Source organism: Rissa tridactyla, chromosome 6, assembly GCF_028500815.1.
Source record: "Rissa tridactyla isolate bRisTri1 chromosome 6, bRisTri1.patW.cur.20221130, whole genome shotgun sequence".
NCBI lineage: Eukaryota > Metazoa > Chordata > Aves > Charadriiformes > Laridae > Rissa > Rissa tridactyla.
In genome coordinates, this window is record NC_071471.1 from 24234982 (window position 1) to 24260852 (window position 25871).

The 25871-nt window shown below is 38.7% G+C and overlaps 1 protein-coding gene across 2 annotated transcripts; it reads left to right on the forward strand.

Moving 5' to 3' along the window:
- The first annotated feature begins 373 nt into the window (after nt 1–373).
- GRK7 (G protein-coupled receptor kinase 7) lies at nt 374–25871 on the forward strand. Of its 2 annotated transcripts, XR_008467008.1 has the most exons (5): nt 374–3353; nt 4131–4568; nt 20328–20599; nt 20732–20902; nt 24834–24954. XR_008467008.1 is itself a non-coding variant. In XM_054205443.1 (4 exons), the coding sequence occupies exons 1-4, from the start codon at nt 2751–2753 to the stop codon at nt 25174–25176; spliced, it is 1656 nt and encodes a 551-aa protein (XP_054061418.1). In that variant the 5' UTR covers nt 374–2750; the 3' UTR covers nt 25177–25871. The 2 variants fall into 2 exon arrangements, 1 of the variants encoding a protein (XP_054061418.1); XM_054205443.1 differs by lacking the exon at nt 20732–20902 and having other exon boundaries at nt 24834–25871.

Consider the following 25871-nt stretch of genomic DNA (forward strand, 5'->3'; position numbering starts at 1 on the left):
TGTTTTGAGTTTTTTAAATACAGCTTTTTGCTCATTACACACTAAGATAAAAAAAAATCCTCTGTGTTACAGTGTATCACATCAGTCGTTATTATCCCAGATGATGTCTGTCTTAAAATTGAAAACAAATATAAAATAGGTTAACAGTAGTAATGAAGTACCTATAGCATTTACGTTGTTACAGAGTATTTCTGTTTGTGTAAAAGGATTCTTCATAAAATGAGTGCAAAAGAAAATCTGGTTGGATGTGGAAATAATTTTTGCTGTCACATTCAAACTATGTCTTATCTACCACCTATTTTCTCTGACAGAATTTGGTCCCAGGCTCCATCCTCTAACCTCTATTAATTCCATCTGGTCCCATCAGAGGACTTCTTCCTTCATTTTGCTTTGGTTTGTAGGTGAATATGGAAAGTATCAAAGTAATTTTTACTCTGCTTTCAGTTCATATCACATGCATGACAAGAGTAGCTGAAATTATAATTGTAGAAAAGTTTTTCCAAAGTGTCAGCTCAAACAGATTTTAACACATATGAGGTATTAAGAAAGTTAATGTTGAAATCAAAGCAGCTGATACTTGTGTGTATCTGTTTGTGTATTGTAAGTATCTTGTTGGCCAGTAATTAGAGGTTCACCTAGAATATAAGGTAATGAATTTTAAGTCCTGCATGTTTTCTCTGTGATTTAGAGGAGATCAGCTTAAGTCCCAGTCTTTCTGAGCTTTGCACCAGAGAAATTTTCTTGTGTTCCAAATCATACCCTGATATTCTATTAGCATAATTCCTAATAAGTACCCACATTTAGTCATTAATTTGTTCACCTTTCAAGACCAGCCATTCATACTGCTACTGTTTGAGCTGTGGTGGCATTCTTGCTAAATGTGGGGGGGGGGGGAAAAAAGACCCTGCTGAACTTTAGGACCTGAAGTTAAAGCTCTAATTGCCTCCTTTCTTGCCTTTCTGTAGCCAGCGTTTTATAGGATTATGTTGCTGTGGGCACCGTTTTCAGGAAAGCCACCAGCAGAATTCTGCATTTAGTCCTTTGACTTCTTTCAGTTTTGCTTACGCTGCTGGCTGTGTTATTTAGCCCTTTATGTAACCTTCTCCTGCCCCGGGCTTGCGTTCACCTGTCAGAATTAGCCATTGCTGTACAAGCAAGACTTCCAAATACTCTGCTTTAGAGTACACCACGTTCTCCTGCACATATAGCAGTTTGCGATGGATGGCCCCCTCAATCACAGCTAGAGAAACACATCTCTAATGTAATTTTGTAGAGTATAAGCATGAGTTATATGTCAGATGGGTTCAATGCAGACAGGATTAAGCATGTAAAAACAAAATACTTACATAGTAGTGGAGTGACCAAAAGCAGCCAAGAAGGGCTTAGCATTTACAGTAGGGAGTCTGAGAGATGCCTGTTATTACTGTTAATGTTTAGCGTTTGCGATTCAGCTCTTCAGCTTGCTCTAAGAGTGAAAAAAGAGGAAAGGAAACTTGACCTTGACCTCAGGAGTAAAGCTTGACCCCATTGCTACTGGAAGATTCATGGAACTGCTCTTCCGGTTCCCATAATACATTCAAGAAAGTTTTAGCAGCCAAATCACATGACCCCACAGCAGAAGGGCGCTTAGCCTAGTAAGTGCCACACATGATTTTTATTCCTTTGGGAAAAAAATTGGGCACAGACTTCCTGGTAGGCAGCCGGTGAGTGAAGTCAGGTGGAATTTGCATTCACTTGATTATAATCAGCTTTGTCCCTTTATTGGTGCCCCCTCAGCCATACACTTGTGCCACCTTCTCATCTTGCCACTTACTGTCATAAAGCTCAGCAGGGAAAATAAACTGAGGCCACAGTACATACGGAACTGTCTTGGCAAGATTCGGCTGATCATTTGAAGTGGGTTCGCTTTCTCTGTGGATAGGAGATGAAGTCAGAACTATATGTTGTTTTGTATATAGGGATCATTATTTTTAGACCAGCAGCAGGTCTTAGCCTCTGCATGTAATCCTCTCAGACAGAGCCACATGAGGCATCAAGGTTTGCAGGAAGTGTCTGTGGAGCTCAGTCATTGGTGTTGTGTGTAGCTTGCGTTTTGGAATTATGAATGCTCAAAGCACTGAGTGATGTGATAATTTAAAGCTCAATTACATGTTCATCTGTGTCAGCTTCTGTTTCAGGCATGGCAGATATGTGATAAAAGCTTTCTATAAAACCAGATCCCAACTTACATAATTCTTAGTACATTGGTGTTATCTGTGTCAAGCCAGGGAGATACAAGATCGTCCTATTAACTATGGCCAGAGTGCCACTGAGTTTGGAGTGTGTGTGTATTGCAGACAGGAATCTGCATGCTCTCATCAGCCAGAGACAGTGCATATAGAGGGAATCTTGGTATGTTTAAGGGTTATCGGGACCCATTCTGAAAAACACCAGCTGAACTGCCTGCATTTGGTGCTGCCAGTGAGAAGGTTTGCCTAGGATCTCATCCCTCAGCTATACATAGCAAACTCAAAGCTCCTTACAGAGAAACCTCTTACCAGTCACTTTCCACAAATGGTGCATATACCTAAAGGTACTTAATGAAAATCCTTGAGAAGTATTTAATGTAAAAGCAGTTAGACTCTCTGGTGTTTTTCAGAGGCCACCACACACCACTCGCAGGGCGAAGTGCAGGGCAGCTACAGCACAGCACTTGGGCCAGTTACTCATTTTGTCTCAACGAGGCTCTGCCACCCCAAGAGCTTGCCAGGATGTGTGACATGGGGGGGCTTGACAACCTGATTGCCAACACAGCCTATCTGCAGGCAAGGAAGAGTGGAGATGGAGACACCAAGGAGATGCAAAAGAGACGTAGGAGCCTCTCACTGCCCAAGATTGATCAGTGCACTGAGGTTAGACAGTCCATTGTTGTTGACTATGACAGCATCTGTGAGCAGCAGCCCATTGGCAAGAAGTTCTTCAGAGACTTCTTAGAGACAGTGCCAGAATATTTGGTAGCTAGGGACTTCCTGGATGAGGTGTCAAACTGGGAACTGGCAGAGGACAATGTCAAGAGCAGTACCATGGAGAATATAATCACCAATTTTCTTAAGACAGGCTCCAAAAACTATCTGGCTTTCTTGAGCTCTGACGTGGCCAGCAAATGCCAGGCAGCTACTGCAAAAGACTATGAGAATGTCATGCAGTTGGCCAAGGAGGAAACCAAAGTCTTCCTTAAAAACAAGCCCTTCCAGGACTTCCAGACCAGCCCCTTCTATGACAAATTTCTCCAATGGAAAGTTTTTGAGAAGCAACCAGTAACTGAGAAATACTTCTATGAGTTCCGAGTGCTGGGCAAAGGTGGCTTTGGAGAGGTAAGAGCTGTACTTTTAAGGATGTGGGTCATTTTTCCCCTTTCAAGACCAGCAGGTGGGTTTACGAAGAGGAACTTGGTAATGGGTTAAGTAATTGGCTAAGGTTTTGCAAAACTTGCTCCTTCAGATTGTCTGTTTCTTAGAAATTAGGCTGGGTTTGTTATCTATACTGTGATGTAGCCTCCTGGTACCCGTTAGTGAAGAGTTAGTTTAAATTTTTTATATTCTGTATATAATGCTAGTAAAGAAGCAGGCTTCTTTACAAAAGCTTGCATGACTGTCCATATGGTTAATTATTAGTCTGCTCCTTGGCACCATTTTAGCCTGTGCCAGCTCACACACTCCCAGATAATTTCTAGGTGCAGTTTAGGGAATAGCACAGATCAGGCTCTGTTCCCAAAACACGATATGAATGAGGCTACCTTTTTTTTTGAGATGGAGGAGAGTTTAACTATGTAGATGGAAGCTGTATATGCCACTTATTCTCATGGTTGGAGAATGGGTCCTTGTTCATTTTATTTGCTAATACTTGTCTACTAATGGTGTCCTCAAGAACTTTGCATAAGGTCTACCCTATACTAGTCTGGAACAGAACAGATTGTATGCTTGTTTTCTCCTTATTTTCTCTGCTAAAACATTCTTACATGGAAGTTAGCATCAGCAGCTACGAATAGGCATCTGTGATTCCCCAGTTCCTGCCTATTACTGCCCTTGATATTCCAGTCTGTATGTGTAAAATTCCTTCATTATCTTTCCTTGTGCATCTTGCTTCTCTAGGTTTGTGCCATCCAGGTGAAAAATACTGGCAAGATGTATGCCTGCAAGAAACTAGATAAGAAAAGATTGAAAAAGAAAAGTGGAGAGAAGATGGCACTGCTGGAGAAGGAGATCCTGGAGAAGGTCAACTGCCCTTTCATAGTCACACTAGCTTATGCCTATGAGAGCAAAAGCCATCTGTGTCTTGTTATGAGCCTCATGAATGGAGGGGATTTGAAGTATCACATCTACAATGTAGGAGAAAGGGGGCTGGAAATGAACAGGGTCATTTATTACTCAGCTCAGATCACCTGTGGGATTCTGCATCTCCATTCCATCAAGATTGTGTACCGGGACATGAAGCCAGAAAATGTCCTCCTGGATGATAACGGTAATTGCAGACTGTCTGATCTTGGATTGGCAGTGCAAGTCAAAGAGGGAAAAAGCATCACTCAGAGGGTGAGTACAAAATTCTTTGTACGTGGGCAGTGGGAAGGGAAGCTGTTCTATTTCTATTGCATTATGACTCCAAGTCTTAATTCCCTGGGATTTGTTCTTTGCTAAAGACCTTACGTGGTCATTTCATGCTAAGAGACAGGTGGTAAGAAGATTTGGTTAATTAACTCTGTAGTCGCTATATGTAGGTAGTAAAATAACTTCTCATACACAGAAACAGTAGGATCAGCTTGGCCTGTTGTTTCTCTTGAGATAAAGTCTTGAACCAGTCATTTTAGAGAGGCTAACAGAGATGTCTTGTGCAATAGTGCATAGTCAGGGATTTAACCAATTACTTGTTTGTTTAATGAGCAGCAGTCAAAGATATGACTCCTCCTGTGTTCAGTTTTTGATCCTAGAAGAATATGGTTTCTTCCAGGTTACTCTTAAGTGATGCTGCTGGTTGTATTGCAGGTGTTCATGGTGCTGCACAATAAACCATTGCCAGCCTTCCTGCCCCCACAAATTGATTCTTGAAAAAGTTAGCAGACTTGATGACAGTTTGTAAACGTACCTGCCTGGGTGCATGTGTAGGGAGAGAGGATGGATGACCACCTGGTTTTGCTCTGTGAATTTGACAGTGCAGCACTCAACTGTGCCTGTGGTCATCCTAAACTAAACCAGATTTGTAGTAATGTCACGAGGTTTACACAAGAAAGATGTATGAATTAAAGACACACACACACATATATATGTATATATAAAAAATGAGCAAATGTGTGTGAAATACACTAAGAATATGAAGAAACGGAAGCAACATTATAAACTGGTCTAACTGCCTTGTGTTAAACTCCCCAAGTCTTTCAAGTTACTCTGTAGAAAATCAGTAGAAGAGAGAGGACATGCTAGTAACTTTTTGCACCATGCTTGAAGTACACACGTCTTTTGACATTGTTACTTAATACAGTATTTGTAGTTTGAAGGCTGCAATTTTTCCTGGCAATATAAAAAGTTTTCTTTATGAGTGTTTTTAGTTCTCGGTGAAAGAAAATATGGAAACTGATGTATTTTTAGATAGGAAATAATTTAAAATGAGACTGCATTGTGTTTTAGATATGAAAATACAGTTTCTGTGAAAGCTAAGGCAGGTTTTTAAATAGAATGTCTGTGAAATGGGAATAATGTTTTGTTTGTGAAGATGGCATTTTGGTCAGTGAACCCAAAGCTATAAACCTTAGTGTGCTTTGTAAGTTATAGATGCACGTAGTTATTACGATCAGAAAAAAACATTTTGTCCAAGAGCATTTTTTCCTACTTGTAAATATGTGGAGTTTAGCAGAAGAAAAAAAACCAAACAGACAAACACAATGAGTGCATTTAGAAATGTCTAACCACTTCTGTGGGTATTAGGGTAGAATCTCAAAGCGGTAGTGGACAAGGCAGTTGTTCCTCCTCGCTTTGTATGACAGTCATCAAGTTGTTATAATGATTTTTCTTCTGTTGTTCACTGTTTTTAGAAGTACTAGTTACTGTTATGTGGGTGCTTTTATTACAGCAAAAACTGCAATAAATAATACACTACATGATTGTAATGTGTTAAAGGAATTTCTGTTAAAGGCACTTTTATTCATACAGGAAATTGAAATAGGAGAAGAAAAAGTAGTTTGGTTTTTTCTGTATTGTAACTATGAGGGAGTTAAATGAATAATAATTCCCAGTATTATTTCTGTAAAGTAACCCTATTTGAGTTATTTGATATATACTACTAAAAAACATTATGTAAGAGCTAGATATTACTATTATTTATAGTAACGTCATACGCAGGAAGACCTAAAAACACCTTTACAAAATCTATTGCATTAAGCTTTACCATGTACCCCTGTAATGAAATAAAAATGGTGATGTTAAATTAATTTTTGTTTACCAATCCCAGTTACATTGCGACTTAAAATTGGCACAAAGTTTATATCATAGCATGCTTTCTGAGTATGACTACCAAATTGTTATCCCTTTTAAAAAAATCTTGAGAGAAGATGTTTGTATAGTTTTGGGGTTTTTTCACCCCAAAAGATATATGGCGCCAGGACAGATGTATTAAATTCATCAGTTGCACCATATTGTGGACACAGTTTCATAAGGGCAATTTTATAAGCTACAGCAGAAAATGTATTCCTCCAGGTCAAATCTGTATTGTACTGTATATCTGAATGAAGTGCCTAATATCATAAACGCGTTTCTAGATGAGCTGAACTGTCAATTTAAGGCTTACAATTTTCTGTCACTAATTATAGGGAAAATGCTACCTTTTCATTTCAATTTATTTATCCCTTTGCAAAGAATTGTTCTGTTTTGATAGACATTGTAATACATTGAACTTCGTATCTCTAGCAGTTCTGACTTTAAAGCCTTGTAACCCCTCTTTTATGACCTGATTCTTCAATATCGTACTTAAAATACTGTTCTACTGCACTATGAGAAGAATGCCTAACTTTGCTTGAATCATATTGATAAGTTATTCTGCTGCCTGAAAGTAATTCACTAATATCCCTAGTACCAAATGAAATCATAGTTTAGTTGTCTGGTACAGTTAATGGTCATTTATTTCATCTGGTAAGATAAATTTTACTTAGCTAGCCTTATACATATTACGAAGAGTTAAGATAGTGTATTTGTTAAGGTAGAAATAATTTTTAAAATTCCATCTATTGTGGCCTTTCTGTAAGGTGATATATTAAGAAAAAATTATAGTTATTCTTTTTTCTGCTGTATAATGAAAGCTTGTGAGCTTGAGTTTGGTCTTTCATTTGATTTCTTGTTTTTCATCTTAGAAATATCAGTAGCAGCAACTGTTGAATTCCTTGTTTAGCTGAAGTACTGTTTCAGAGAAAAAAAGTAATATGCATTTCTGGGTCATATTTTAACAGTTTACTCACACTCAACAGATTTCTACAATGCAAGCTACCCTTGTGTTCAGTAAAGGTACTGTTATTATGGGATTGTATTCATTCTGAGTATAAAGATCCTATTTTAGTCTCATACTTTTAATGAAGAAGCAGAATGGTGCCTTTTTTAAAATAGAGCGCTTTCCTTCAAATTGTGTTCTGTAGATGTGAACTAAATAGATGCTAAAGGTAAAGTAAAATAATTAAAAGATTTTTTCAATGACTGTCTACAAATCTCTGTCAGCGATTTAGGTTTTTCTTCCTGAGTGCTGACTGTTTCATGATCTCTCTAGTTCTTCAGGTGTTAAGTGGATCTTCCTTGTGAATAAGCAAAATAAAATAGAAAACTCTTCCATACCTCTTATATATCAGGAGGAGCCAAGTAAAGAAATGTGGAGTAGAAATCTGATCTTAGGCACATGCTTAAAAAACGTTCATCTCCATGGGTTTGCCTCTAACCATGCTGGTATAAAAATGTCTCTTAATACCCCATACACATGCCATAGATAGTGAAACACACTAGCAGTTTTCTGACTTTTTTTTCTATGTCTGTCTTTTGCTATATATTATGAAGTAGAAACATCATGTGATGACTTTCATCGTTCCTCCTACAGGGTTGAATAGTATGTAATATATGGATTTATCTGTGTGTTTATTTTATTAGAGATTGCAAAAAATACATTATTTCGATGCATTCTGAAAGCTTTGCACACCTCTTGTGAGTGTATAAGCCATTAAAGATAAATCTGTTCTGCTTTGAAAGCATCAGAAAAATTCCTAGCCTCTCATGTATGAATAAATGCGCATCACCCATACATCAGCTGGCAGATCCATAAGTCCCTTTTGTAAATCTTGTTAGGTGATTAGGTGATCACATGGCACAAGTGATAAGCTAGTTAATGACTTCCTGTTTTAGACATTTTCCAAGTTTTTGCTGAAGACTGCTCTGAATCTATAATGTTTATGTACTGTTTACTAACCAAAGATTTTCTTCGTGGGTGAAAAGGTTTTTATAATTTTAGATGGGTGACTTTAACGTGGTCTTATTGTAAAGTAACGTGTGTTTATGTTGCAGAAAAAGCATTGTGCAGCTGATGATTTAATACTTACGTAACTGAAGAAGTAGTCTTGGTGTCCTTTAAGTATTTCCATTACATATACTCCTTTTGAGAAATATTTGCGTGCTCTGAACCAATTGTCTGTAACTATTATAAATAAAAATGCCCTACTTTCAGAAACAATGCTCCTTGCAAAGGTCTAGAAATAGTTGGATACCCAGCCTTAGTTTTCTCCCTTTCTTTTCAATTGCTAAAGCAACAAGTAGAAACATCTGGCTTTCCATGTGAATGTTATTTTGAACACGCATAGGCAGCTCTAAGTAATTGGTACAGTAATAATTAAGTTTAGAAAGTTTAAGTTTAAAAAAGTGTAAGTTTAAAAGTTTCAGTTCAAAAAAAGTTTAGAAAACTTCTAATTTCACTAAGGTGTGCTTATTTGTATTTGTGAAGTGCTAGCTGGCTTTAGAATGGAGAAATAAGTAATAAAATACACGAGTTTAAACAATAGCAGTCTTGGAAATAAAAGAAGTAGAAGGCAATTGAAAGCTACTTAAAATGTATTTTTTGTTCATGAAACAAACATGGATTATATGGGATCTTCCCTGATACATACACGTACCTGTGCGGTCTACCTAGAAATGTGCATATGCACACTTAGTCAGAGTTCTTAATGACATCACTGGAAACAGAAATAAACTCTTTGCCAGTGATAATATAATTATTCAGGGCTTTAGGAAGTATCATCATGACTTCTTGTACAAATGTGCCTGTAGCATCTTTTCTGATGTGTTCATCACACCATGCGTAAACTAGATTGTATCTTAAAATTATGCCTTTTTAAATGTTGATGTTCTCTTTGTCTTATATAATTGAAATAGGCAACAAGAAGACTGAGCGGCTGCAAAGATGGCTTATGCATAGGCAAAATGGTTTGTCTAGTTATGTACTGACTTGATTGGTTCTGGAACTAGTTCTTTTTGCATATGACAGAAGTTTCTTCACCTGAACAGTTTGAGTTGACATCTTTTTTCTTGAAGTCTCTGCAGTTTTTTCTCATATAACTCAAAATTCACTTGTTGTATGCAAGTCGAGTGCTCCTGCCCTTATCCAAAAGAGTAATAGTATTTAATTTCCTGAGAATGCTTGTGAGAGAAGTGAGCATGTTCATCTGTTTAGTACCCTCGTATCCTCTGCATATCGAAATATAGAGGACTTAATTCCATTTTTCCAGAAGTCAGTGCGTATTTGCTGTTTATTGCAGGAAGAACTTTCTGCCCTTACTGGGTACGGCTTTGTGTGCAGCAACTGTTGCATGTAAATTATGAAGTACTTTTGTGCAGATGCATGTGAGCCAGAGAGCTTAAATATTGACATAACAACTGTGGAAAAAATAAGACAAACATATTTTTGTAGTATTTATAAAAGTGCATTCATATCTTCAGAGGTTTCAGGCTTCTTCACAGTTTTCCTGTGCTATGTTTTATATAGTTGAAGGACATAATAATATTTTTATAGGAAAAACATGTTTTGGTTAAAATCTTACTCAAAATGTCCTTTTGCCCTCCTGTATGTTTGTTTATTATAAGATTCTATTTCTTAAGAAAACAAGGAAATCTATTTAGATGTTCTGAAACTTGCAGTTTAATTTCAAGGCAGTTGAGAAGCAGGAGGAGTGTGCAGACTTGTGAAATAAAAAGTAACTCAGCAATCTATTCTACAGTTGACCTTTGGTCATTATCACAAGGCATTCTTATTGGATGAGATTCTGTAAAAAATTATTCTTCCTTTGCATTTTGAAACATGACAGCCCTTCATTTGCTCAGGATTGGAGTGACTTGCTGCTATTTTACAGTTTCAAAAACACCATTCTGCTTATGCATTTTTAAGTATGACATGTAAAATTGATTATGTTTTACTATCAGAACTTTGTTCTTAAAAATGTTTATAGTCACAATTGTTATGAAGTGCTTCATCATGACAGGTATTTCAGATTTTTTTAATCTTTGAAGCATATATTTTAGAGAATGCAACCTAATCCTTTATGAATGCCATGATCATGGGAGTGAAGGGAGCAAAAATGAATGAATGGGGTCATTCTGCCTCCTGCAGTTTTGGAGATGACATAAAGGATACTGTAGTCATTTCAAATTATGAGAACGCAATGTGTCCCATGAAATGCTTTTCCTACACAGGCCATGCCACCCATGAGACATGTTTTTCTGTCCAGGAAAAGACATTGGAGCCCTTTAAGATGTAGCATCAAGTCTCTCTGCATGACTTTTAACCTTGTTCTTCATTCAGTTTAATCTGACAGTTAGTAAATGCTATAGCATGTTCTATAAAAAAGCAAGAGATAAGGTTCTTTATCAAGTTCCTAGAGCTGGTAGGAAGCTTAATTAAGCTCTTTAAACATGAAAAATGCTATCTGAGTAAGTGCTAAATACTACTGTTTAGTCTCCTTGTCTCTCGAGGCTCATTATTTATTATAAAAAATAATATACATTCTGGAATGATCTTTTTGGTAAATCATCTAGTGGGTCACTTGTTGGTTCAATATTGTCAAAGATGTTTTGATTTTATTGGGGAAGAAATGCAACATTTGTCTGACAGTGTAATTCTTTGAACTGTTGATTTGGCAACTTTGACCAGAAGCAATGTTGCAGGAACCCTGCGCTCCGGGATGCTGAGGAATGTAGTGCTTCTGTTCGTATTGGACCACATGTGACATTCCACTTACTGTGATGAGTAGTTCTGCTTAACAAACATATAATAACTTTTTAATGAAGAAGAGATAAAATCCTGAAATTGCACACGCAAGCAAGTGAAAACTCTGGGCTTGGTTTTGCTCATTGTTCAAGTTTAAAATCTGCTAGTGAAGGGTAGCAGGCTCAGAATACCTGGAGGTGGTTCTGAAGACAATGTATAGTTAAGCTGCAGGACTCTGCGAAAGATCTTGTAGGATCTGAGAATTTCTCTATGTTGAGGGGTAGAGTGGGCAATTGATGGAAGACAACTTTGTTGAGAGAAACCATTTCTGTCTCTGGAAGCCCTTGAACTGCAAACAGCTGGTGCCTAGGAAAGTATTAGAGAAGTATCAATGTACACATCAAGTTCTTAGTTTTCCTTATGCATCCATTTTTTGGCCAATTCACAGACAGTAACCTGGCCATATGGGCCTTTGGTCTGATGCAGCCATACCCATCTTCCTGGATTTACATGTAAAAGAATTGTACCTCCAGCATTAGTCATAATCCTGAAAGATTAGGTGGATGAAATCCCCTGGATTTCAGTGATAGACAGTAACCATCCAGGCCTTGCTGTCACTCACACTGCTCAACCTACAGGAAATGTAGGCCAGTAGCCTTCTCAGGGCATCTTGCAGCTCTGTCCCCTTGGTCACACTGGTACTGAACACAGAATTTCTCTCTGATATTCCCTTTTTGAGAAAGCAACCCATGTGTTGTGCTAGATACTGTATTTGTGTTCATTATGAAGAGCTTCATAAAATATATACAGAGCTAAGTAGACAGAGAATTTTCTCCCTTATTCATATTGTTTATGGTCATTAAATAATGAAACTGTAAACGTCTCTGGAGTATTATTCTTCCCACTTATATATGGGGAATGCTCAGGAGAAATTTGAAGTGAAATTAAACAGGCAGACTAGAGAACCATGATGGTTCTTGAATTCTAATTCTGTGGTTATGAGCCTGTACCAAGTGTTCTGCTTGTCCTACATGCTCCATTCCTATAATGTCTGATTGCTTCACTGTCTATGAATGCAGATTTCTGCTGATGACACTTGCCAAGGTGGGGATGTTAGCAGGCCCTATCTCTAGTAGGGGTCTGAGGCAAAGATGGTGATTTACATGTGATCATATAGGAAGAAAGTGGGGAGATGCTCTAGAGTCCAAAGTTAAAATTGGTCCCCAATTATTGGACTGTCCTTCCTGAAGCCATTTATCCCTTTTATTTTCATTTAGTGTGAATATACATGCTGTAACTGTGTCTCTTTCTCTTCCCAAGTGTAAGCACAGAGGCAGCCTGCCCTTACTGTCACAGAAGTGGCTTTCTCTTTCATTTGTGCAACTTGCTTGACTTCAATGACTGTCCAAGCTTAAAAGTAAAAATTGATGGTGGATTTTTTCACTACTCCGGTTAGTGGCTTTGAACCCAGAGGCAATTTTGTTTCCTTTTTTTCTAATATAGCAGAAATTTGTTTTGTCCTTTCGTGCTTTTATATGTGTTGGGTTTTTTAAGGCAGGCAGCTTTTCCTGTTAAAATTATGTCCCTGTGTGAAAACGAAGAAAGCTTTGGTCTTGGATTTTGTGTAAGCGTGTGGGATTCAGTAGCTCCTGAGTTCACATACAGTCCTTCTCGTTGTCTTTTCCTGGTACTCTGAACAGTCCTCCTTGTGTGCCCATCAATTTATGTTGGAGGCAAAAGGAAGACCAGAGAAGTTGTGCACCCGCTGTTGAACGAGACAGAAGCCATGGTGATGGAGCCATGGTGATGGAGGATGCAGAGAAGGCGGAGTTACTGAATGCCTTCTTTGCTTCAGTCTTTACTGCTTGGCCCAGCCCTCAGCAGTCCCAGACTTTGGAGAAAGTAATAGGGAAAGAGGAAGACTTCCCCTTGGTTGAGGAGGATCGAGTGAGGGATCAGTTAGGTCAATTAGATATTCACAAGTCCATGGGCCCCGATGGAATGCACCCGAGAGTGCTGAGGGAGCTGGCGGAAGTCATTGCTGGGCCTCTCTCTATCATCTTTGAAAGGTCCTCGAGAACAGGTGAGGTGCCTGAGGACTGGAGGAAAGCCAGTGTCACTCCAGTCTTCAAAAAGGGCAAGAAGGAGGAGCCGGGGAACTACAGGCCGGCCAGCCTCACCTCCATCCCTGGAAAGATGATGGAACAGCTTGTTCTGGGCCCCATCTCAAGGCATGTGGAGGAAAAGAAAGCTATCAGAAGTACCCAACATGGATTCACCAAGGGGAAGTCATGTCTGACTAATCTGGTAGCCCTCTATGGTGGCATGACTGGATGGATAGATGAGGGGAGGGTGGTGGATGTTGTCTGCCTTGACTTTAGCAAGGCGTTCAACACGGTCTCCCACAGCATCCTCATAGGGGAAGCTTAGGAAGTGTGGGTTAGATGAAGGGACAGTAAGGTGGATAGATAACTGGTTAAAAGACAGAGCTCAGAGGGTCATGATTAGGGGCACAGAGTCTAGTTGGAGGTCAGTGACGAGTGGTGTTCTCCAGGGGTCAGTACTGGGTCCAGTCCTCTTCGATATATTCATCAATGACCTGGATGAAGGGACAGAGTGCACCCTCAGCAAGTGTGCCAATGACACAAAGCTGGGGGGGGGGGTGGCTGACACACCGGAAGGCTGTGCCGCCATACAGAGAGACCTGGACAGGCTGGAGAGTTGGGCAGAGAGGAACCTTATGAAATTCAATAAGGGCAAGTGTAGGGTGCTGCACCTGGGAAGGAATAACCCCATGCACCAGTACAGGTTGGGGGCTGACCTGCTGGAGAGCAGCTTGGTGGAAAGAGACCTGGGAGTCCTGGTGGACAACAGGATGACCATGAGCCAGCAATGTGCCCTCGTGGCCAAGAAGGCCAATGGCATCCTGGGGTGCATCAAGAAGAGTGTGGCCAGCAGGTCGAGGGAGGTCATCCTCCCCTTCCACTCTGCCTTGGTGAGGCCACACCTGGAGTACTGTGTCCAGTTCTGGGCTCCCCGGTTCAAGAAGGACAGGGAACTGCTGGAGAGGGTGCAGCAAAGGGCTGCCAAGATGACAGGGGACTGGCACACCTCTCTTATGAAAAAAGGCTGAGGGATTTGGGTCTCTTCAGTCTGGAAAAAAGACGACTGAGGGGGGAACCTTATCAACACTTATAAATACTTAAAGGGTGGGTGTCAGGAGGATGGGGCCAGGCTCTTTTCAGCGACAGGACAAGAGGTAATGGACACAAACTTGAGCATAGGAAGCTCCACCTAAACATGAGGAAGAGCTTCTTTACTTTGAGGGTGGCAGATTCCTGGAACAGGCTGCCCAGAGAGGTGGTGGAATCTCCGTCTCTGGAGACATTCAAAACCCACCTGGACACGTTCCTGTGCAACCTGCTCTAGGTGACCCTGCTCTGGCAGGGGGGTTGGACTAGATGATCTCCAGAGGTCCCTTCCAACCCTACAATTCTGTGATTCTGTGGTCCATCTCATTGTAAGGTCCTTCCCTTTGCTAAGCATTAACAGTATGCCAAAATCTTTGTTCTGTGAGATTTTTCAAGGGTGCCTTTTGTCCAAATTAGATTTGATTTTATGTTCTTTTGAAAGATAGTTGTCTATTCATTTGATCAACTGGCTTCTTGTTACTGTATGAAGGTGTGGTGAGAGTGTGGAGGAACTGCAATTCTGTGTGACTCATTTAAATTACGCTCCATTCCTCCTCACGGTGGCTCTTGGGAGAAAAATGAAGATTGTAAAGTGAGTGACAGAGGCAGATCAGTTGTTTGTCTCTACACCTAGGGCCTATTAGCTGGTGTGCAGAGAAGAGTGTTCTGTGGTCTGTTCCTGCATTCCTGCAGGGTCTATTAAGGCCATTGCTGAAGGAGCGGAGGAACAGCTGGACAAGAGAACAAAGCAGGCAGTGGCACCCCTTGGAGGAAGGAAGGACTGAGCCCCAGGAAACAGCTGATGGAGCTAAACTCAGCTTGTTTTTTTTCCTCTGTTCAACAGTTCTTGTGCCATGGCAAACAAAAGATAGACATTCTGAGTTGCTTTACTGTTTGGTTTGTGATATCAATTGAGTTTGTTTTGCAGAGATCTGTGGGAAAAGGTAGAGAGATCTAAATCCTGTTTCTCCTCATTTGTCTGTTTCTGTGCTGATGAAGACTCCAGAGAGTTCTGGTTCTTTTTTCTCCTGCATCCGCTAGAAGCTGGGATAATGGCGGTGTTGAAGGGACCTTCCCTTCTCGGGACAGCAGTGTGAATAGGATGGGTGAGCGTACTTGCGCTGTGGGCCTTGCTCTGCTCGGAGGTGTGGTGTGCCAAGTACCCGTTAACTGTACTGGGAACTGGGTGCACTTAGTGCTTCTCAGGATCATATCTTGTATTATTCAGAGATTATAATTATGTGACCTTTTAAAAATTTATGCAGGATCACATTTCACAAAAGAAACATTTGTATACTTTCAGATGAGTCATTTCTGCTGTGCCCTGTCAAACCACGCTCAAAGCAGCAATTCCACTTAACAGAACTTCTTCACTAATGTATCCAAAGACAACATTTGGTCATTACATTTTAGAGGATTATTGAAAAATTGGATTTTGGGTTGTTCTCAAGGTAGAGAAATACAGGGAGAAGTAGATCTGTTAACTTTTTTCAAAAGCAAGTAAATTAAAATTTAATTGACTGAAATTTAATGACTATTTTTATATTTCAAACAGCATATGCAAGTAAGGCATCGTGCTCATCATCACAAAAGACAGCGTTAATGGAGAGCAAGCAAAAAGTAGCTAGTGTTGCACTGACTGCACTTCAGGAAGTTGTGTGCCCTTGCAATGGCATATGATTTCTGCCATCTGTAAAAATGTTGGGATAATATACCATTCTTTGGCTCCTTTGCAATTTATTTTTTTTATTGTGTCCCCTGAGACACTTCCAGGTTAGTGAAGGGGTAATTCCATGTGGTTTTGTGTCTCTCTAAGATCACTTGAGCAGTCAACATGTATGTTCAGATGGTTCCTTATCAGGAATCCTACAGGAAAGAAAAAAATAATGTGCTGAGTGTTAATCTCAGTCAAAACCCAGTGCATGTCCCAACAGTGTAGAGTTGACAAAAAAGGAATTCAACTTTCTGAGTGTGGGATTTTTTTTTTATATTTTCCCTGTTTTCATTAGAACAGTGGAATTTATCCGTGTATAATATGATCTAGTAAGAACAAGTGGTTTTCAATTAATACACAGCTTCTGAATTTACTTATAAATTTTATAGAGTGAAAACAACTACAGAATTGTACAAACCTAACGATTTTGTGTGTGACAGACACACCATAACCCATACTTAGAAGTATCCATTCTGAGGCATGGTCAGGTAATTCTAATTCAATTAAATATTCAGTACCAGCCCATGGAAAATAGACCCCTTCTCAAAAATAAGGCATATATGTTTTTTGTGGTATCTTTGAATTCCTTTGCTTTCTGTCCTTTTTTTTTCCTTTTCACATTTGAGTATAACTTACAGTATATTTATTTACTCATTGACCTGCTGAGAGTAACTTAACTCTTTACTCTGATTCACGTTTGCTTTGGGAATCAGTAGATGCATTTTCCACCTAATACACTATCTTTTTGCTGCTCAAATCTCACTACTGCTAGTCAGAGTTGTACAGTTCAAAAACTCCCTTCACTAAGCTTCTGTTTTACCTGCTTAAATAAACCTCTCCTGAGTCACTGAGGCCGCCTTTCATGTTGCCACAGGATCTCTTTTCCTTGAAAGATGATCTGATTTCTGGCATCTTGTTCTCCATAACGATTAGTGCGGGGATGTTAGGTTATAGCTTCCCTCTAATGGTATCTACTCCCCAAAGACAGAATTAAATCTTCATTTGAAATATGTATGTTCTTCCAGTTCCGGGGGTTGAATAATTCTTTTTGTTGTTGTTGTTCCCTTATACAGCAAATGCTTATGGCTTTATCATCTTTCTTCCTAGACGATTTTTCCAAAGGTCCACATATGTAGAAACAGGTGGAAAAGACTAAAATTTAAGTTCTTTTCTTCCTTTCTTCAAATTCCTGTTTTGATAAATATTGCAGAGATTTATGTATTTCTTCCCCCTTAAACATCACTGCTGACTAGTGAAATGTGCTCGTTTCTGCTACAAAATGGTAATGTTTAAGTGGGGTTTGAGTCTCAGGGGTTATGAGATTAGGTTTAGATTCCTGCTTCTCAGCCTGTTCCTTCATAATGAATCATAGGAAAGCTTCAGGATTAAGAGAGATTTGCTTTAAGATAAGGTTCAAGTTTTGATGAAATTCCATGAGAAAAACAGCTCTCAAAATTCTGAATGGGAATGGTTTGGCATATCAAAGGAACAATATATGTTTCTAGACTTCTCTCAGGTTGAGCTGGATCTCCTCAATAACAGCTCAAAAGATTTCAGTGCTACTAATTTACAATTTTGAAGTTTAATTCTTGTTCACAGTTACCCCATCCACAGTGTTTCACTTAAGTCTGAAGGGAAGCTGTTGTTGGTCCATGTCTATTTTCTATTAAATTGCAGGTACACAATCTTTTGGGTCCGCTGTTATGGTCTTGCATTCTCTGTTCTTGGGAAACATGAGTAGCACGTCAAAGCATGGTGTTCGTCTGTATGGTGTGATTTACTGAAGGTTATGTGGAAAATGCACATGGGGGTGACTGAAGTGACTTGACAACTGTTTCTTTTGAAAAAACAACCATGGAAGAAAGAATACAAGGGGAAGAAAAGAGAGGCAGTCTGAAAGGAGCCACCTTGAAAGACATTTATGATTGCAGAATTCTGACTTTTCCAGGTCAGATTTATCCAGTTCCCGCATGATGATGCTACGTTGCAGCAAAGTAATGTCTTATCAGAAGGACCATACTGTGCTGTCAGGGTACATTTTGATGATGATATGACTCATCAGTTCTTCAAGGCATTAGTGCCCCAGCTTCATCTCGGTAAAAATAAGAATGTTTATTGCTTCCCAGAAAGGGTGGGGGGGAAAAAAAAAGACAAAAACTATTCCAGAAGCCCATTTAGTGTCTTTGTTCACTAACCCGCAGTGACCTCTGTGCGCATCCTTCCCTACCAGACTTTCCTCTACTGCTTTGAAACCCCTCTTCTCCCTTCCAGGTTTCAGGATCTTCTGAGGCCAGATGGATCTGAGTTCTGTGGTCCATATTTGAGCGCTTGTCCCCCTTTCTGAATGGAGCAGTAATCGTACATAAACATGTAGTACTGTCAGGGTATCTCTCAATATTAACTTTTATTTAGAGAAATTCAATGCAAACAGTACAAATTACCTGTGGAATGCTGTCAGCTGCTGCAATGCCCGTACTGCTCCTCTGTACTTTTGTGGTTTTAGCGAGGGAGGCAACAGTTAGCTTTTAAGCTTTTCTTTTGCTTTCAGCCTGGCTGATATTTTTGTTCTTGTCATCTCATTTCTGTTTTTCAACTAAATGGAAGATTTTGCTCTATTTCAACTAAATAGGAAGATTTTTACCTAGAAGTAAAAAAAAATACAAAGAGGGAAAACAAACTGGGTTTAATTTTCTGTCCATTAGGCCTATGTTGTAATTGATGCTAAGATGTTCTCTCTTGCAAACATAGTTTACAGTAGAGTATATGCCATAATGTGTAGTGGCATGAGCTAAAGTTTATAGGGAGACCCGACTCGGCTATACTGTGTGCCTAATGTTGCAAAAATTAGAGGAGTTACCCAAACCCCATAAAATAAAATTCATCTGTTGAACTGTGCTTTTTACAAATACAATTTGCCCAAATGAGGTCTAGTTTTAGTTACCTTTTTCTAACTGTTTTGTTTTGGAGTGAGTCTGTGTCACTACTTGTGTTCTGGTAGCAGTAACGATGACCATCTTGAATAACCTTTAGTGGGATTTTGCACAAACATAATTTTTCATTTTAAATTGTAATACTACTAATATATCAGTCCCAGTCTTTCAAAAAGATATAAAAGGGGTTCAAGCAACTTCTGACATAGTTATCACTGTTAGCTGAATCTGGTAAATATGTAAAATAAGATGTAACATCAGATGCAGCAGGAAATGGTGGGTCAGCTGAAGGAATGCGGTTTCGATTGAAATCTCACATCCTCAGTCATGTAACTGTGCAGCAGAAAGTGTACAGAGAGGGTGACCTCTTCTTCCCTCCCAGGTGGATCAGGTCCCAAGAGAGAGGGGCAGCAGGAGCTATTTTGAACGCTGTCCCCCAGGGGGAGCGTGCCAGGCCTGGTCTGGAAGGAGGCAGGCAGATTTCCCTCTCTAAGAGCGGTCACTTCTGCTCTTGGAGAGGGGTCCTTTAGTACTGTATATAGTAGTATTCTTTATTCAGAGAACTTTTTTCAGTTAGGAAATATGATGTTGTTCTTTCACCTGAATGCATTTAATTTACTAATTATAATTTTCATAGGTTTACTTTCTTACATGGTTTTAAGAGTTTTTCTTGGCCCTTGATGGCAGTACGTCCTTGCAGAAACCAACAGGGAGTGCAGCTCAGCTACCAGCTTGATGAGAATTTTCTTATTTGCGGCAGACCCCTATATTGGCGAGTTATGACCACTGAATGGGGAGGGAATTGGTCATTTTATGTGTGATTTTTGTCTTTTTTTTAATCTTTTCAAATTGATTGCTAGTTGTGTTTACAGGACAAAGCTAACAATGCTATCTTCAACGAGAAACAAATTTAATATAGAGAAAGGTAGCAAGCTAAGCATTAATTTAAAAAGAAACCACTTTTAGGTAGAAAATGCACAGACATTTCACCTTTGAAGAGCATATTTAAGACAGTTTTCCCATATGCCAAGACGTTTAAAGACAGATGTAGTCCATGTGCTAAAACAGAGTTATACCTCAGAGTTCCTAGATTAAAAGATATATCAATTATACAGACTTTCTAGATATAAAATATATCAATTGTGTTACTAATATTTTTGAAGAATTATAGACTAGTCTGTTTAATTGTATGTGTTTCATTACTGACATTGAATATTAAATCTGTCCATATGTTTGCAATAGGCTGGGACAAATGGTTATATGGCTCCGGAAATCCTGAAGGAAGAAGATTACAGCTATCCTGTGGACTGGTTTGCTATGGGATGTAGTATTTATGAGATGGTTGCTGGGCGAACACCATTCAAGGATTTCAAAGAAAAGGTCGGTAAGGATGAGGTTAAAAGAAGAACTCTGGAAGATGAGGTGAAATTTGAACATGACAAGTTTACAGAGGAAGCGAAAGATATTTGCCGACTGTTTTTGGCTAAGAAAACAGAGAATCGTTTAGGAAGCAGGTATGCCTTACTTCTCAAATTCAGTAAATGCCAGATTAAAGCTGCAAACAATACTATTATTTTACATATTACACAAAATGAGGTTAGATCATGATTTTCTAGAGAGTACTGAATTTTCCCTTTCACTTCTAGGAAATATTCACTTCTAGATAATATGGAAATAAGGGAAAAAATAAAGAAGTGTGATTGTCTGTCCTCACCCCGGACTACTCATAGGAGCTCCCTTCTTGGTATTTTGTGGGGTTAGACTCTATATAGTTTTGGGAGAAGGGAGCAGCATTTCTTGCATTTTCTTTTCTAAAGGTGAGGGATATTCGAGTAGATACCTGCATCTATGCTAATGCAAACTGAATGCACAATCTTAGGCTGGATCACTTACTGGAATGATGTGGGCAAAAATCCAAATCTGCAATGTGGATCCTCTTCCCTGCAGATATCTAACTTGCAAGGCTGTGTCTTTGGCTTCTTACTGAAGAGACCTTAACCCTCTGCTTTACTCAAGTGCTTTAGAAAAATCTTGTAGAGGTTCTGGTCTTCCTGACTCATCCCAGGGAGAAAAGGGAGGAAAAGAATATTGAGCATAAATTCTTATAAAGCAAAATATTTTTTGGGACTTCAGAGGTGGCTTTGGGTTGATGAAGATAATGGATGTGTTCCTGACTTAGCAATTTCAAGTAACTGTTTAACAAGAAGAAAATTGGAAAGCTAAGCACTGTAATATTTTAACTTGTAATATCTCTGATCCCTCTGGGGGGTGTGTGTATGTATATATGTTTGTGTGTATATATATATGTGTGTGTGTATATATATATATATATAAAAAAATCATTTAGTGCATTTTGAATGAGACAAATTGGGGATCTACATTTGTGATATAGGCAAAAAGAAAAAAATATAATAAAAATGTAAAAAACAAATAGGAGACTGAGAGTACCTATCTTTAGAATACACCATGATTTGAATCGCCTATGGATACAAATGTATGTATCAGGTGCTTTTGCAATCTAAGAGTGGAATAGACACAAGCAGTTAATGAAAATGCACAGATAGTGTTCTGAATTTATATTTCATAACAACATGGAACAGTTTTGCAAAATGTTAGTCACACATTTGCCTGAAAGAATCAACTTTGGTGAAAGGTAATATATCATTAATATATATATTCTTATTCCAGTGCTAAATGAAGACGACTGCTATTTGTGCCTGATGAGTTTTCATAATAACTCTGCAAGGCTGCAGGAAAAAAAAATATTTTCAACAGCACATAAAGAATGTTTGATAAAAAGATCTGTATTATTTTTCATTTGTTTAAAAAGCTTATTTAAAAATAAATTTAATACAAAAACATTTGGAGAATTCTACCTTACAAGTCAGCATGCTTTGCAGACATTTAGTCTTACAGCATTTTGTGAAGTAAACACATTTCAGAGAAGGGGAAAATGAAATTTAGAGATTCTGAGGGACTTGGTCAAATTCATTCAGCAAGTCTGAAGCAAAACCAGCAACAGGCTATTCACTTACTGTAACCACATACCCTTTGCCAAGGGAATCATTTACAATCATTCTGTCTGCTCACTGTTACATTATTTCTTAGCAATGGGAGAAATGTACACAGAAAGGTAATTGCACAGATTATTTTTAACTTTCTGCTATTTAAGATATTCTTACGTTTATGTGCTGTACTTGGAGAAAGAAAATGATGGGATGTATACTGTACCTGGGCATGATACAAATAAAAGCCTGCATGTACCTCTTAAACAGGGTAATACTATTCAGGACAGCTCATCCTTATGTAAAGATTAGCACTGTAATTCTACTAAGGACAACAAGACCTTGGGTTATCTACATAAGTGCCTGTTGCATAAGTTAAAGCTGCTCAAGGACAGCTTTACTTTGTACACCTGACCTTTTAAAATACTCCACTCTCTTATTGAAGACTCAGTGTCACTGCCTAACTCAGGAAAGATGTAAACCTTTTTCTCCATTCAAGCTTTGTGGGATTGACATCTCAAATCCCAGATCTGTGAATTGATTTTCTTTATCTTTTTTTTTTTAATGAAGGAATACAAAATTGACGGAGTTTAGATTACTTCATTTGCTTTTTCTAGTAAAGTTACGTAAACATGCAATTCACACAGGAAGAGCTCAAGATCATCTCCAGCTAGTTGGAAGATGCCTCAGTTGGTTCCAGTAGATGGCGTTCCTGTAGCTTTATGTTTTTAAACTTTTTATGCTTTTGGTGGTGTCAGAAAATACATGAGGAGGAGACGCGCTGCAGCAATCCATTCTGGAGCCTTCACCAGCTTCTAGTGCTTTTTGATTCATGTTACAGAAAGGAAAAGCAAAATAAAGTGAAATTTTGTGAATCCATCTGCCCAGTAGGACTGTTGGCACTACTAGCCCACTAGTGTCCTAGGATACTAATTAAGTTGAAGAGAAACTCGAATGTACTTCACGCGAACAGTGAATGTACATAAATCACACATCAGGCTTGAGGGCTGCTGAAGTACTTGGTTATCACTAGCTAATTAAGTTAGGAGATGATTTTGCAAGACTGTATATGCAGAGGTCATGATCCCTGTTGGCTTAATTTATACGTTCATAATTGTGTTCGTATGGCTCTTTTGGGTTTTGGTTGCCTGGATGGCAGCATCTGCCGTTCATCAGGCTGTGATTTAGCATTCTGGTCCTGGTGGTGTGCAGTGGTTAGTGGCTGCTGGTGACCTGCTCAGAAGAACCTGGCAGCAGAGGCACAAAATGACAACTTTCTAACAAGAGAGCTGAAAAGGGAGCTGGTAGTTTCATCTGAGCTGTGCCTGGGTAGCACCAAGGCAGGCTAGAAGCATGGCAGGACAGCATATGAAGAACTGGCAGTAGCGGCAAGCTGTAGGAGCTGTTCTGCATACGTGGTATAAGGTCTTAAAAAAAGAAGATTTTCCATAGACACACAAATCTCCTACCTCTATATGGTGCTTCTACAGATTTGCAAAGATAAAAAGACTTGTTAAGGATTTGCATTGCATTTTTTTCATAGAACACTGTCTAGAAATACATAAGGGCTTACACTTTGCTAATATATCATTTTGTAAGGAAGTGGGAAAAGAAAAAAGCAACAAGTTAGTAACTACCATTTTCTGAGGTCAAAAAAACAGACAAATTTGTTTTTCCTACGTTACCATTTTCAAGACCAATGAATCCATAAATAGATAAAAGAAAGAATGCATATGTGTAGAAAATACAGTGGTCCTCTCTGCTCCTCCTTTCACTAGAATTCAAAACGCAAACTTTGCATGCCTTTACGCTAGAGGCACAGTTCAAAAGCTGTGGTCCTTCGTCATGCTGTAACAAGCACACATTTGAGGCTCAGGTTATTCTTACAATCAGAATATCCTACAAGTCTGTCTCTGGGTCTGCAATGAAACAATTCACTGTTTCTTTTACAGGAAGAGTTCTCCCTGAGGTCTACAGTAGTTTTTCTTAAGATTTATTTGAAATATATATTTACAATTATTTTAGTCCTTTCTGGATTCTATTCTTGGGTTTTAACAACATAAATAAAGGATCATGTTTGTAACAGTGGAACACATACTTTTGCTAATGTCATAATTTGTGAATCTCTTGCTTTAAATCTTTGTTTGTTTATAAGAGTAGTTCATTTGAATGAACAGACTCACTAAAACTGGGAGCGTATTAGAGCAACATAACTGAGTTTTATCATGTAAATGTCGTTTTTCCCCAGTTTCCTATTCAGACTGTTGTTTCTTAGAGTCAATCCCTAGATGTGTTAGCCCAATGTAGCCTAGCCTAAGGTTTAATAGATATTCTTATCCTAGTTAATATAGAGCCAACCACTGGACTTTCATCGTTGGACAGTAAATCCAATACTCCCCCTCCCCATCCTGCTGTATCCTCAGTTCTGGTTAAAGCATGTCTCTGGATACGGGTGTCTCGGTGCGCTGCCAGAAGCAGCACTGCAACTCTTGCCTGGCACCTTGCCCAGACTAATTTACCCTGAGAGGTAGAGTAATGAATAATGGGGCCGGGATGTTTTCTGCTTCTCAGCTTTGCTTATATTGTGCAATGCGGCATTTTCTGGTTATGAAAAAAGGAACTGTATTGCATTGTGTGTATATATGTATCTCTCCTTACTTTAAAATACTCTCATGTATACAACACAAGCACACACCTGAGAGCAAAACATCATACTGATTAACAAACTTTTGCTTTATTGCAGAAATGAAAATGACGACCCAAGAAAACACAGTTTCTTCAAAACAATAAATTTCCACAGGCTAGAGGCAAACCTTATCGAACCTCCATTTGTGCCAGATCCATCCGTTGTCTATGCCAAAGATGTTGGAGACATTGCTGACTTCTCTGAAATACGAGGAATTGAATTTGATGACAAAGATAAGAAGTTCTTCAAAAAGTTCGCAACGGGTGCTGTCCCTATAGCCTGGCAGGAAGAAATTATTGAAACGGGACTGTTTGAAGAACTGAATGATCCTAACAGAGTAGATTCCGGGGGATACACAAATGGAGTTGAAGCTAAGTCAGGAGTTTGTTTGTTATTGTAAATATCACATCATTAACAAAAAGGGTAGAAAACACCTCAGAACTTTCCATATTCTGACACTGTTTCAGAAACTCAGTGCGTCTGTTTAAGAAGAACGAATCAGTGTTAATATGACATTGACAGGCTATGTAGGACCACCAGCTGTGTAGACTATATTGTTTTCCTTTGCTCTAGCAAAGGAGATAATATTTTTGTTTTACTGGAGATTTATCAAGATGAAGAACCATATTTCTCTAAGAAACTTAGAATGATAGAAATTCTGAAATACAAAAAGCAATAATAGAGTGAAGAGGCAACACCTTTTGAAAATGACTGACTACCATTTTAAATGCAGTCATTTGTTGGTTTTCTTTCTATTTTCTTGTTATTTCTATTAACATTTCCTCTTTGTTCTACAGTTTCCAGGAAAGATTTTTTAATTTTCAAGTAATATTCTCAGTTAGACAATGGAGCTCATATACCATGTCAAACTTGGAATCTTATTGGTTAGCCAGTCTGTCTGTTGTTTTCTTAATTTCTGTTAGTTTTTGAATGGTTTGATTGTAATATGTTCAAATAGTCATAAAATGTAAAAGAAGGCTCTACATATCACTAGGAAATAGGACCAACAGGATCAAATCATTTTCAAAGTTGAATTTAACAAAGCGAAGAGAAGATTGCACCAAATTAATTAAATAAAGCATTTATTTATTATTA

Excerpts from the sequence above, each read along its gene's own strand:
- GRK7 (XM_054205443.1), top strand. The coding sequence starts at position 2,751 with ATGTGTGACATGGGGGGGCTTGACAACCTGATTGCCAACACAGCCTAT. Across the intron at positions 3,354-4,130 it reads GCAAAGGTGGCTTTGGAGAG|GTTTGTGCCATCCAGGTGAA; the intron begins GTAAGAGCTGTA and ends TTGCTTCTCTAG. Across the intron at positions 4,569-20,327 it reads GAAAAAGCATCACTCAGAGG|GCTGGGACAAATGGTTATAT; the intron begins GTGAGTACAAAA and ends TGTTTGCAATAG.